Here is a 14,962-nt window from a genome sequence, read left to right as displayed (position 1 = left end):
CCAATGAGTATGGATGTGTCAACATGCACCACGGTGCTGCTGAATCTTAGATCACAAGCTGAAGATGAGTCAACAGTGTGATGCAGCAGCTTAAAAAGCCAATGCAATTCTAGGCTGCATCAACAGGAATAGTGTCTAGACTGAGGGAAGTAATAGTACCACTATATTTTTCTTCGGTCAGACGTCTGGAATACTGTGTCCAGTTCACAATCCAAGAAGGATATTAACAAGCAGGAATGGGTCAGGAGAAAGTGACCAAAATGGTAGAAGGTCTGGAAACTATCCCCTAGGAAACTGTGTATGTTTAGCCTGGATATGAAAGGTTAAGAGATGGCAAGATAGCCATATTTAAATATTTGAAAGCATGTCATATGGAAGATGGAGCAAGTTTGTTTTCTGCTGCCCCAGAGATTAGAACATGGAACAATAGATTCAGGAAGAAACCACAAGGGCCATCCAGTCCAACTACTTGCCAGAATGCACAGTCAAAGCACACCTGACAGATAGCCATCCATTAAAAACCTCCAAAGAAGGTGACTCCACCACTCTGCAGCTGTGTGTTCCACTGTCAAACAGCTCAGCTCTGTGATTTTATAAAATTATACACAACCTGACAAAGCTGTGTGTAATTCACAGCTTCATCATGTATCCCAATTACGCCCAAATGTGTGTGGTTGCACATGCCTTTAAGTCGTCTGTTGATTTATGGTGACCCCATGAATTTCATAGGGTTTTCTTTGGCAAGGAATACTCAGAGCTGAAAATACAGGAAATACATCAACATTCTATAGATTTTCCCATTCTGACCCAGAGTTTGGAAAAGTTACTTTTTTAGACTTACATCTCCCAGAATTCTCCAGCTAGCATAACTAGCCCTATTGACTAGACATGACTGGTAATTTTAATCTTTCAAAAGTAATTCCCATGCTTATTTTTTTCATGATATATGAACAACAGTGGTACTTGCATCAAAGCAAATATTTACATAGCACATTGGTTTAGTGGAAACAATGTAAAATAAGCAGCATGGAAATGTTAAATGAAAGTAAGATCATTGGATAGCAACTTTCAGGGCAGGATCAATAAATGAAAAACTTCCTCCCCACTTGTTCTTTCCCCAAAACAAAATTCTTCTCTACCCAGACTTAGGGATACAACTAAATGTAAACAGTCGTATCCATTCTTACTGGGAAGTAAGAATTACAGACCACAGTGGGACTTCCCTTTTCCTAAACCTGCTAATTATTGGGCTCATTATTTCTTTCCTCTTGGTAATAGCATGCCATTTCAAAATAGAAAACCAGACATCAGCCATTGACCATGTGTGAAAGTGATGAAAATATGACACATACTGTAGATGCTGTCATAATACAGTATGTAGAAGAATGCAGCATGAGAACTATAAACTGAATGTGAGAAACTATGGATCAAATCTGTACCCTAATGCAACACCAGCCAATTTCACACATGTACATTGTTGTAAAAAACCTGGAGGTAAAATACAGCAAAGAGTAGAGTAGCATCACAGAATAATATTTAAGAATGCACCTGGTAAAGGCTAAAAGTTTAAAATCATGTGGAAAGGCACTAAACAAAGCATTGACACATACACAGCTACAAAATCAACCAATTCTTTACCCCACATGGTAACCACTATCTGGTTCACAGGTTCAAAGAAACCTACTTCCTATACCACTCTATTTTCACAGTCTATATGCTGCCCTATGTACTCATATTTGGAGGGTTAGAATCTTTGGGCAGAGAACAAATTTCCTTTAATTGGTTAATTAAAACTTTATACATATTCAGTATATATAGTTCAATATATCTATTCTGTTGTTTAATATGTCTGTTTCAGCAGTGTCTGCAAGAACAGCTAGTAAAAAATATTACAAGTAAATTCTTAAATATCAATAAAATATAAATCTGTATTTCAGCAGGGAAAAAAGAGAGACAAGTCAAAATCAATTTAACTGTTATTTAATAAGGAATGGGAAAATGCATTTCCTTACCTAGTGCTGAAACAACACCAATGTGAGCACCAAAGCATGGCAACCTCCTGAAACTATAAGACAGGGGCCACATCTTGTAAGGCCCTGATCCCCACTGTAAGCTCCCGTATTTCAGATACCAGAGGTACTGGGAGACAATACTCACACTGTGTGGGTGGGTATACATGAAATTGTTATTAAAAAGAGATAAGATTGATTCATGGAGCAGAATACTGTCAATGGCTACTAGATATGAAGACTATTTACTGGCTTCAGGACTTGAGGCTATATGCTTCTGAATACCAGTTGCTGGAGAAAAACAGTGGCATGTGCCTACCACATTCATATGCAGCTTATCTTCTCAGAGGTATCTTTTTGATCATTGCTGTAAAGTGGACTACACAGTCTTTGGTATGGTTTAACAGGGCTCTTCTTACATTCTTGAGAAGCAACACTTCTGCTAGCCAAGTTTAAAGCCCAACTGCTTTGAAGATGAGCAGCAGAACTTTGTACTGTGGTTGGAAACCTATGTACAAAGTCTTATGTAATTGAGGGGTGAAACACACTGCTCCTTTCCACCACCATCCGGGCAGCTTCAGAGTGTGGTGTTCTGATGCCGCATGCTCTGAAGCCACCCAGAAGCCAACTTCATGCCGCCCAGCTGTTGACACGTGTGCCAGCCTCCAAGTGCTCTGGCAGCACAGCATTTACACACTGCACACCGCCGGAGCCTCTGAGCACTCTGAGGTGGGGTGGAAAAGCCAGCTTTTTGCCAACACAAAAAATTGTGGCTATTTTCCACTTCTTTTTGGGATGGCAAAAAACTGGATTGTGGCTGTGGCATGCGGTCACCATGGTCCCAATCTGTCTTTCTCAGGGGCAGTCTGTTTTAGATGGGTCCCAAAAATAACTAGGGCATCTGGCTGCTACACTAGATGTGCCCTTTCCTAGAGCTGAAGGATCTAAAGATGGTAATGCACGTGGGTAAGCTCAAGGCTGGACTTTTGCAATGCACTGTATATTGGTCTACCTCTGTACCAAGTTTGGAAAGTTCAATTAATTCAAAACACAGCACCCTGATTGGTTACTGGGAAACTTAACTTAATCTAAACTTTAGAAACATAGATTAATAAGCCTTCACTAATTTTTAAAAAAATCATATTACATCTAGAAAAAACCCTCAAAACCTTGTCCTTACACAGGTAGTTAGAAAGGTTCAGGAAACATGACTAGGGAAGCCAATTATCACAGTAGCAACTGTTAGCAACTTAGAGAAGACTGTTGACAAATACTAGTCATTTCATCACCAAATTATCCCATGTCTTAGGTGTTTTAAGAAAGTTTGTTGTAAGTCTCAGACAAAAACCAAACAGGAGCAAAGGAAAGAATGTTCCCACATCCAATAAGTGTTCCTCCTAAAGGATAATAAAATAAGAAATGTCCACTGACACAGAAAATATAAACAAGAGTAGAGGATGATTATAATAAATATATGCATATAATATAAATACTTATGTACCCTACTGCACAATGGCAGAGCAGAAAACAGCCAGCACACTTAGATGTGGTTAAGAGACTGAAAACCATCAGAGATCAAGTATGGAGGTGGCCAGTCTGGTGATAGGGCAGTCCCACCATCCAGTTGGGAGTTCCCTATTGCACTCTGCAGATCCACCCTGTCCTGTCCTGACTCCTAAAAAAAAGTGATGTTGCTCATAGTTGCTGCACTGGTGCAGAATATAGGCTGTTGTACCACCAGGCCAATGGAAAGGAACGACTTGCATAAGGAGTAAAGTTACTTATTCAGTGATACAATTTATACTACTCTTGGTTACTTGAACCTACACAAAAATATACCATGTAATACAGCAAGAATATTAATAAAGAGTCTGCAATACCTTGCCGAATGAGCCACATGTACAAAGCTATGTTATCCAATTGCTGCACAAGTTATTGCTCACTGGGATGATGTTCAGCTTGCCCATTTTATGAGGCCTTGATCATGAGAAGGGAATCCTGGGGTATATATTTGATTTGAAAGTGTTGCCTTCCCTGCTGTGTGCCAGCCATTGAAACAGAAATCTCATACAGTACTGACAGAATATAAAAAGACCTTAGTTTGAAATTTTACTACTAGGGGAAAAGGATGTTTCAGAAATCTTTCTTGATAAAGACCCATTATTGAAGTGTCATGTCTCTTAAATTACTGCTTGGTCATTTTCAACAACGCACTGCAAAACATGTTAACACTAAATTCTGAGACAGGTAAGATCTGAGATAACAAATCATGAATCCCTAACCTAGTTAATGCTCATTGAGGCATGAGTGGGGAAATTGGGTCTCCAGGTGTTTCTATAGCTATATCTCTCATCATCCTTAAGTATAGGCCACGCTGGCTAGAGCAGATGAGGATTGGGAGTCCAAAAACATCTGGCACACCACAGGTTTCTCATCTCTGATCTAAACATGTTTTTTTAGTTCCCATCCCATCATCACTGAGAAGCAGAGACCCTAAAAACTCCGCAGTAACATGATAGAATTTGCTGATTGATAAGAGCACTAGGTACAATGAAAAAGGGTATTGTAATGTTGAGTCAAAAATAGGAAGATGGTATAAAGCAGATCTGATAGCACTCCATATATGCATGACCACCAGCTTGACTCAATTGCCATTGTCTGATCAGAATTAAGCATGCTATTAATAAGGACCATCCTTTTTCTGCCATGGAGACATGACCTGCCTTTATTGGAAACCTCCCGGACAAACTATTCACTTTTTAAAATAACTTGTAGCACCCGCCCCCTCCACACTAAAAGCACTTCAAGATGGACAAAGCCATTATATATTTTTTGGCTTTTTTGACAGTATTTGAGAGTCCCAGGAATGGAACTAGACCGCAAACCTGTTCTAAGTTTTTGCCCCTTGTCCTAACACTATGGCTGCATTCAGAGATTTGAGCTATGAAAAATAGGTGGCAAGCATAACATTCTAATCACCATTATTTCTTGGAATTTTTAATATTTAGAAATAGAGAGTTTTTAGAATTCTTAACAAAGCTTACATTTATAGTAGTCTGTATATTTATTAATCAGATTGGGTTGGTAGTGTGCCCTTAAATAGTTGACTGAAGCTATAATAATAATAATAATAATAAGAAGAAGAAGAAGAAGAAGAAGAAGAAGAAGAAGAAGAAGAAGAAGAAGAAGAAGAATACAGTGGGTTCATTGATATCTGTTGGGGTTTGGTTCCAGGACTCTCTGTGGATACCAAAATCAGTTGATGCTCAAGTCCCATTAAATACAATGAAAAAGTAAAATGATGTCTCTTATATAAAATGATTGAATCGATGTTTGCTTTTTAAAATTTATATATTTTTTAATATATTTAAGCCATGGATAGTTCAAGGTATGGATATAAAATCTGTGGATATGGAAGGCTGACTGTATACAAATATGCATACTAGGAAATTCAACATAATGGAATGATGGGGATGAGTTTAATGTGCACATCCAAAATGGAATATTTACCAAAAGATTTTACTAAACTAGCACAACCTTTATATTTGCTTTAGTCAATCAGTTCTAACACTTTTTTTTACTGTTAACAATGTACAGTTCAGCAGATTTTTAAAAGGTAGGTAATTTTGTCCATATTGAAGTGCTTACAATAAGTGTAGTAAATGTTGTTTCATACGTAACATGAAGTATCTATTTTCCTCAACCACAGCACTTCCTCACTTTTAAAATATAAACTACCCATAATGGCTCAAATAAGCAAGGAGAGTAAGCAGGTCATTGGACTGCATTTCTTCTTTAAAGGCAAACAGAACTCTTCTTTTCATCTAAAGGTATAAAGGAAAAATGATATTCAAAGTTCATGGACATTATTACTATCTGGGAGGGATTGCTCAGCAGTACAGTCCATGTTTTGCACATGCAATGCCCTGTGTTCAGTTTCTAGCAACTTCACTCAAAGGAAGTTGCTAGAGCCACTCCTCTAAAGATGACTTGGAGAAAGAGTTGAAGCTAATACACAGGATGTTAGGGATAATAGAAGATGTTCGATGGATAAAGTCTCTGATCTAGTATAAAGTATCTATCTATGGACAGCACTTACATTTTTCTAAAATTTCATGAAATTTCACATAATTTTAAAGTTAAACTAGTCATGTATTATCTACGAATGGAAGAAAGGCATACGTTTCAGAGCTTGTAAAGCTAGAGTGCAAGGTGGGGAGGAGATACACTAGCACACATCCCAAAGAATTATTGTTGTTGCTGTTTGCCTTCAAGTCATTGTGACCTATGGTGACCTTAAGGTGAACCTATCAAAGGGTTTTCTGCGGCTGAGAGTGTGTGACTTGCCCAAGGTCACCCAGTGAGTTACCATGGTCAAACGGGGAATTGAATCCAATGCTCAAACCACTACCTCACACTGGCTCTCCAGCGTCACTCTTCCAATGAACACCTACCTAACTACCTATTAGTTAGGATTATACAGTTTGTTTCAGGAAACAGATTTTGAAATGTTGTAAACTGACACTGGCTCATCACATTTTTTTTTACTAAAGAGGGGGCATAATCTGGATTTCCTACACCTACTAAAACTGCCAGTATCTCAAAACAAAACACGAAGAATCATACCGTTCTCTGAAAAAACAGAAGACTGAATGGAAATATAAACTATTAAGTAGAGTAATAAATGCACACCCCAGTATCAACTCAACCCTCCCTAATCCCCAGGCAAATGGCTAGCTATTGCTTGATCATTACTCTGGCTGAAAGTAAAGCTACTGAAGTTTAGAAGGATTCACATCTTACAGAGCTTCTTTCATCTCCAATAATTACTAAACTAGCATAATTACTCACACTTGAGGTGAATTGTGATGCATGCTAAGCACTCAACTTGCCTAAATTTAGAGGGACTTTAAAAAAGATTACAACTGTACTTGATTTTCTAAGATACACATCTCCTTTCAAACTTCCAGTACAGAGCATTTCTTATTGGTCTGCTATTCCTTAAACTTCTCTTCCATCATTCTTTTCTAATAAGAAGGGAAGTTAAAAGAAACCACAGTCCTTGAATTTCAGCACTTTGTAGTGACAATATTGCTAAGTACATTTAAACACCAGACATACACACGTCGGGAGCAAAACACGAACAAATAAGGCATACATAATTCTTGCTAAGCTGCATGTAGACCCCAAGGCAAAAAATGAAACACAAGACCACATTTTCCTCCCAATGGGACTGATGTTGACCTTTGACAAAACAACAGGGGACAACAAAAAATTCCAAATACATATGGGAAAATACATCATGCTGAGATTTGTATCAATATACCACTGCTATGAAGCATTCATAGCATTAAAATAACATTCCAATATAATGTTATTTACACTGGAAAATATGAAGTACCAAACTATATTCAAACCCGATATTATTTTCTTAATTTTCACATTTACATTTACAGTATTGTCACACTAACATTAAAGGCTCTGTTTAGTTTTCAGAGCATCAAGATTTATTACATATTTGTTGAATTTGAATACTGCATGGTTTTTTATAACACGCTTAATTTTAAAGATGTAAAACTTACAACTTCCAGCCCAAGAAATACTGGGAAGAATTCAATGAATCCCAGATCAGTTTTGCAAATATTTGCGTTATATACTGTAAGTACCTAAGCTTTAACAAATTCAGCAAAATTCAGATATCAGTGACAATATATTTTAATTATAAGATTTGGATATTATTTTGGCTCTATGGAAAATTCGGCTTGTGACTAAAACTATATATCTTCTTCAAATACTTCTAACAGAACACTAGGTGAGGATCTCTGCAGAAGACTATCCTATGTCCTCTAGGCAAAAACAAAGGAACAGCATTAATTCTAACCATTAAAATGGCAAACCAGCACTAAGGATGAAACACTGCCTGATGTACTAGTGCAACACCGCAATGTAGATAACAAGTCAATCCATGGATATCAACACAGGACTGCTATAGTAGCAACCTTACAATCCCCAAATGTGGCATGGTCAACCCATGGTCAACTATTCTATTTCTAAGAATGGGTGAAATCAGAGTTGTAGGAACACAACAAGAAAGAAAACTACTGAACATTTTAGGTTCTACAAAGCCAGGTGTATTGACACATCCAGTATCATTTTGCTTCAACCGGTTCAATTTACTACTAGATCATAACCTGACCTGAGTTGCGCGAGCACCTCTACAATCATGCAAATCTATAGTTTAAAAAAAAAGATGAGGATCCTAAAATGTAAGTTTATATGGACTTCAGCTTCCAAAAGGTTGAAATCCACTGCAATATAAGAAGTTATTACAATCCACCAGAAAATGATATACTGTATAGATGATGTTGCCATCCCCTCTAACAGATCAAACTGCCCCATCAGCCTTGCAAACCCCTGGCAGTTACTGTAAGCTCCACAGATCCACAACAGCTGTTCTCCACTGCAATTATGACATACCAAAAGGATCAAGGAGTAGATCTCATAATTTAGATTAATACAAATCATCTACTGTTTCAAGACTGATTAACTTGCATATGGTGAGGTATCAACAGAGGAAGAGTGAAAACTGGCAATGTCTGCACTTTAAGGAGATAATAAGATTCTAACAATTTGCAGTATTGTTTTATATCTTGCTTTATATCTTCATCTTTCAGTTTTGCACTGTTTTGGCTAGACCAAAAAAGAGGCAGTGATAAGTTTCAAAACAGATGTTAGTAGTTTACAGGCCAAGAGGAATTTTACAAATATTTATTTCTATATACCAATGTGCTGTAAACCTCATGAAGAGAAACCCTGTAAAATAGCAAAAATGAATCAAGGGAGAGAACAGGTTACACAGATACTATTAGCTCTAATCAAAATTTTTGTCTATGAAATTTCTTCAGTTACATTATGTCAAGAAATCTTGTGATGTTTAATATCTAGTCCATGTAAAGATTTGAAGAGTAAAAACATTCAAGACGATGAAAGAAAGGTATGTACCACTCTGAATGCCAATTACTTTGTGATATGCTGCTGCTAAATTAGAATTCTCAATATTGCACCAACATCTGTGCTATTATTTGCAAAAACATATTTTGGCTCTTCAGAATGTGACAGAAAAATTTATACACCTAAACATGTAGGTGTATAATGAAAATTTGAATAGGAAACATGTTTTTCTGTGTTTCCAGCCAAACAGAATATTATACATGGCTGAATTTTCTTAGAAGATAATCTTCAAAGCAATTCATTACCTATGTAGCATTTTCATTTTTCCAGTATAAACACTTACATAATTCATGTTAAGCATGCTAAACCGTATTGCCTCCTTTATAAAGAGCCAGAATAGCAATAAATTTAAGCCTTAGTATCACAAAACTGTATCAGTACATTGAAACATACTGCGCTGTGAAAATATTTAAGTAACAGAAATATTAAAGTTTCAAGTCCTTAAATGTGTGGGGCTATGCCACTATCCTTGGTTCTAGCTAATTTAATATTCAAAATGATGAATAATTTCCTCCCACTAAGTTACTGTGAGATAACAGATAGTACTTCACTTTGATTCAGAGAGGCAAGTTTCTATGTGTATTTACATTTCCATCACAAACATTTACCTGGGAATTATACTTGCTTAGAAGTTGTTTCACAAAAATAGATGTGATACTCAATCTACAGAGTTTACTTACAAGAAACTATATTTTACCACTGATACTAGTATGCTAATACTGAGATGGTGTCTCCTTCCCACATTCAAAAAGTGGACTATAACTGGATGTATAATTAAAAATAATTCTTGATTGAAAAACATAACCATGACCAAACTCCCCATAAGGAAACAGGAAAGACAGACCAGCAACAGAAGCCATAGAATGTGCCAAATTACAGAAAAATTGAAGGAAAACCAGGCTGGGATTGGATACATGCATAAAGGCCTGTCCCGACCTTTCCATACTGTTAATGTACTAGTAGAAGTTCTGTTTATTCTTGTTGTTTTTAAGGCAGAGAGGCAGAGGGGGAAGAAACAGTAAATTGTGATATTTAATACCAATCTTTCTTCAGGAGTGCACTGTGTACCATCTTTTTCTAGAGACCTCCTTGAAGGTATGGGATAAATAACTATGTGTTCCGGGGAGGGGGCTATGGAGAGGAGAGAGAAACAAAGGTCAGGATTGTCAAAGCTCATGGCACTCATTCCTAGAGCTTCCAAAAGCAACCTGTAGATGCTGGCCTTTAAACATCAAATAAATATAGTACTGTAATTTAAACATTCCTGGAAGGAAAATACTGTCCCACCTGTATATACTGTATTCTGACACAGCCCATTAGCATACTTGAATCATATACACCATGGCCACCATTTCCAAATGAAAACTTTACACCACATGATAATATTTTAGTACATAATAAATTACATAGGTGCTGAAATCTCTCACACACACACACACACCCCCTATCAAGATAATTCAACCAAGATTATCTGCTACCTCATTCCAACCCAGGAAAGGAGCAAAGGACTCATTGTTCAAAGCAGCTATGTTTAAAATAAAGGAAATCAAAATAATCATTCTTCTGCTGGGGAACTTTACTATAATTCATATGCAAAAACAAAAAACAAAATCCACTCTCAAATTTTGTTAATGCACTTATCTTCCCAGAGCCACTATTGCCCTGGAAAACAACTTTCAAAGTGTCAATTATGTCAAAAATTACATGCCTTTGAAATCTTTTATACCATCAAAGGGGCATGACTAGGTCAATATGTAAACTTCATCCTCAAGACATTTGCCTCACGACTATAAAGCACTGGTTCCAAATTAAGTAATGTGAATACTTCAAACTAACACCCCTAAACACTGCTTGCACTCCTAAACACTGTTTGGACAATATAGCTCCTTGCTTAGTAGTTGTTTATTCACAGTCCCACAAACAGTTTTAGATATTTTTTACAATGTATCTTCCATTATTGGTTTGCTGCTGCAGGTTTGTTAAATATACTATCAACAACAAGCTCCTGCTTCTTTCTGAACAATTCACATATTGCTCATTTCTGAGAAAGTAAAGGATCTAAAGCTACAATCTTAAACAGACTTATCCAGAACCAAGTCACATTAAAAGAAATGGAACCTGGTTTTAACAGCCACAGAGAGGAGACTGGGTGATAAACTAACATTACACTAACCTTATTAAACTATAGCAAGTATTTATGATTCTGTTGAATACTGCTGTTTCTCAACTCAAAATACATGTGTGATTTGGAGAACATATTTAAAGTGCTGAAAGTAGATTACTTAAACTTCCTAACTGCCTTCATACTCTAAATTTTCCTTCAAATGAGGCCAAGCAACAAAAATGGGCACCATTTGAAAAAACAACAACCAGCTGCATGGAAAATAGAGCTGTTAAATAGTAACCTATGCATTCATAATCTAAATATTATATTCATCATGATAGATGATATTAACATGCATTACGATTAAAGAAGACAATGAACAGACTAATGTACTGGAATGTGTAAGCTATGCATTTAAATAAGCCACTGTTTGTTTAGGTCAGTACTTGCTGCCAATAGCACTACTTCTGATATTGGGGTAGATCTCTCTCTCCTCATGGGTTGTTGATACATACCCAACACTCTTTATATGACCATACAAAACTGCAAGTTTCATATTTTAATTTATATTTCTGTTTACATTAAACCTATTTTTTAAAAATAAACATTTTGTTTCCATCAGAAGGAAAGCAGAGAATAAAAAAGACTGTCTGTGGGAAAGCACAATGTTGTATCATTTATTGTTTAATTTTGCCCACAACTGTAATAATGGGGGGTGTGTGTGTGTGTGTGTGTGTGTGTGTGTTAACCTCAACTTCTTTTACCATTGCCCCATAAATACTGTACTGTATAACCAATTGATGGCTTGATTTACTGGCCATAAAAAACCTGCATGAAGATAAATTAATCTTCTTTAGGGAAACTATCAGCATATAAACATACACACAGTCAACAGAACTTTCACTGTGAGGTCTTTTAAAAGGTAGTGGAAGAACATCACTTTTGTTCCTTACAAACTGTCAAAAGTTAAGCATCACTGAACTGTTAAGCTTCATTCAACCAAAAATTATATAGGGGTTGAAATGGAATGCAAGGTGGCACATTTGTTACACTGTTGGGATGACTGAGAAGGCCAGATTCAAAAGAGCATTGAAGTCAATAGGAGGATGCTAACAGATCACTTGTGGGATGAATTTTTACAGAGCTAAGTATCTAAAATAGGATGCCTTTACACTCATTCCAACCTCAGCTCACTTCACCACAAGAACCCAGGCCTTCAGGAAAGTCAATCTTTAATTCAGTCACACACCCACCCCCCCCCCACACACACACACTTTCAAGAGTCTTGTATTCATGAGACAACTTTCCATAACTTCTGACAGTATCTCCCCTCACCCTGATGTAACACATTCACTGCCGCCGCTACTATCCCATCTTCAGTTTGTTACCTCCCTCTAACTACCCAGGATTGGGGTGGCGGGAATCTAGTCTTGTGTTAACCTAAGTGCATTATTGACCTCACTAGCAAACATAGAGTAGGCTTCCTTGTCACAGCCAAAGGACAAGCAGAAATTGCAGGGGGCTCCAGTGAATTCCAAGAGGTGAGAAGAATTAGGAATATGGTGGAAGGGCTAGCGGCCTTAGGACCAACTGCCTGTTGATCTGTGAGGATCAATACTACCTGGGTGAGGATGGTTGAGATATAAAGCAATGGAGCAAGGAAGGAGAAACCTAAGAGAAAGGAAGGGTCTGCTTGAGTACCAACTGAAAAGCATCAGAGAGGGGAATCTTAAGACCCAGGGGCACTCTTGGTGGTGTCACTCTGAAGGGCGGGTGACAGGGTCCCAAAAGGAGTGCAGGAGGGCGGACTATGGAATGCCAGCATGTCAAGACCACTGGGCTGGGTAAAGAGAGAGAGAGAGAGAGAGAGAGAGAGAGAGAGGCAGCAGCACAGACCAAGCCTCCCCAGGACATTCCTGTGGCCTGCCACCATCTCTCACAAGCCGCCCTTTGTCCTCCCTTCAGGGCTTTGGCTCTTGCCTCTGTGTGTGTGTGTAGACACATGGTTACTTGAGGCTCCTGCGACTTGCTCCTTCCTCCCTTTCCTTTCCTCAGCACCCCACAGACCTCTCAAATGTCAGCCCACCCCACCCCCATACAGACCCTTCCCCCTTCTCTCCAAAAGATGTAGGGGGGATAAAGAGAGGGAAAGAGGGCCCATGTGCTCTCTTGCCCCTCCACCCCCCTCACCACAGGCTCCCACATTCCTCCACAGCTCCAGCTCCAGCAACTCCAGCCTCCAGATCAATAATCACTTCAGCTCTCTCTCTCTCTCTTGCTCTCTCTCTGGCTTTCTCCTCCTTTGCCTTCCACCACCAAGGCCCAGCAAAGACCGCCCACTCCTCCTTTGGAGCTGTGAGTTTGTGTATTTGTGTGTATGTGTGTGTGTGTGTGTGTATTTAAGGGATGAGGGGAACCCCACCACAGCAACCAAACTTCCTTCTTCCAACTAAAAACCCAGACAGGCCTCTTTGAAAGAAAGAAAGGAAGAAAGAAAGAAAGGCAAAGCTCGCCAAAAAGTTGTGCACTCCACTCTGTGTGTGAAAAACGCAAGCCAGGGCCGTTAGGTCTTGTTTTACTTGAGGAAGAAATCCCTCAGAAAGAGAGAGAGAGAGGGGGGGGTCTGCCTGTTTGCTCCTGGGACTGACTGGGAAGGAGGAATGCAGAGCAACTCCAGTGCTGGCTTGGCTTCCCTCCTTTCCTTTCCTTTCCTTTCCTTTCTCTCTTCCCCTGCTCTTTTTACTCCTCTCCAGTGTTCTCCAGCTTTTTGGAGAAGGAGGTCCCGGTGGATGGGGAGCACCAAATTATCTGAGGCTCCCCTTCCAAGAAAAAGGAGGGAAAATTTTTACCTCAGAAATGGGGGAGGGAGAGAGAGAAAAACAAATCACACACATACCCCACAACAACAACAACAACAACAACCCAAGAACTTTTCCGCTACGAATTAACACAGAAACCTGGAAAGTGGGGGGAGGGGGGAGAGGAATAAGAGAAAAGAGTTTAAAATCTCCCCTTTCTTTTGTGTGTGTGTGTGTTTGTGGGTCTGTGTGCTTGTTGGGGGAAACGGGCTGACAGAGTGCTTAGTTCGCTATGAAGCGGGACAGAAACGTAAAGGGTTATTGCTAGCGATGTTGTTGTGTGTGTATTTGTGTGTCTGTGTTTGTGTGTCTGTGTGTGTTTGTGGGTCCGTACACACTCTTTCTCTCCCTCTCTTCTGTCCATCTCTTTCTCTTTCTCTCTTCTATCCATCTCTCTCTCTCTCTCTCTCTTCCTGCCTCTTTCTTTCTCTTCTGCCCACCTCTCCTTCTCTTTCTCTGTCTCTCAATTCTTTGCTTCCCTCTGGTTCAGGGAGGCCAAAATAAAAAGGAACCTCACTCCAGTGGTCAGGCAGCTTCTCATTCCGACACACACATCTACACAAGCACACACACATACACACAACAGCCAGCCTTGGCATTGAAAGGGAAGAGGGGCGGGGGAGAGAAGAAGGGAAGGAAAAAAGGAACGGGGAAAAAAAGGAAAGGTGGGAGGGAAAGAAGGAAGGAAGGAAGGATGGAAGGAAGGAAGGAAGGAAGGAAGGAAGGAAGGAAGGAGAGCTGGAGGAGGAAGGGGGGCTCTGGACTTACCTTTGAGTGCTCTTGGTTTAGCTTGCTTGCGGCGAGACATCCTAAAAGTAAACAGCTGAAGTTGTTTCAATGTCACAGCCCTCGACACAAGGAAAAACAAAACCAAACGGCTACACTTCCTCACAACCGACGAGAGAGACTTTTTCCTCTCCTCCGTTGGCTCCCTTTCTCCCTCCCTCTCTCCGCTCCTGACTGAGTTTGGGGGGGGGGGG

The 14,962-nt window shown here is 39.1% G+C and overlaps 1 protein-coding gene across 5 annotated transcripts in view; it reads right to left on the bottom strand.

The window, feature by feature from the left end:
• Window positions 1–14,955, bottom strand: part of LOC121917413 (zinc finger protein 521) — a 398,352-nt gene extending 383,397 nt beyond the window's left edge. For all 5 annotated transcript variants that reach the window (XR_006101026.1, XM_042443354.1, XM_042443355.1 and 2 more), the window contains exon 1: window positions 14,751–14,955. Coding sequence is in view for 4 of the 5 variants with exons in the window: in XM_042443354.1 (XP_042299288.1) it covers window positions 14,751–14,790 (40 nt within the window). In the remaining variant the exon portion in view is untranslated. The remainder of the gene's footprint in view (window positions 1–14,750) is intronic.
• Between the last annotated feature and the right edge of the window lie 7 nt (window positions 14,956–14,962).

The sequence above is a fragment of the Sceloporus undulatus genome, unplaced genomic scaffold, assembly GCF_019175285.1.
Source record: "Sceloporus undulatus isolate JIND9_A2432 ecotype Alabama unplaced genomic scaffold, SceUnd_v1.1 scaffold_17, whole genome shotgun sequence".
Taxonomy (NCBI): domain Eukaryota; kingdom Metazoa; phylum Chordata; class Lepidosauria; order Squamata; family Phrynosomatidae; genus Sceloporus; species Sceloporus undulatus.
The sequence above is the reverse complement of the archived record's forward strand: the minus strand, read 5'-3'. Positions and strand labels throughout refer to the sequence as shown.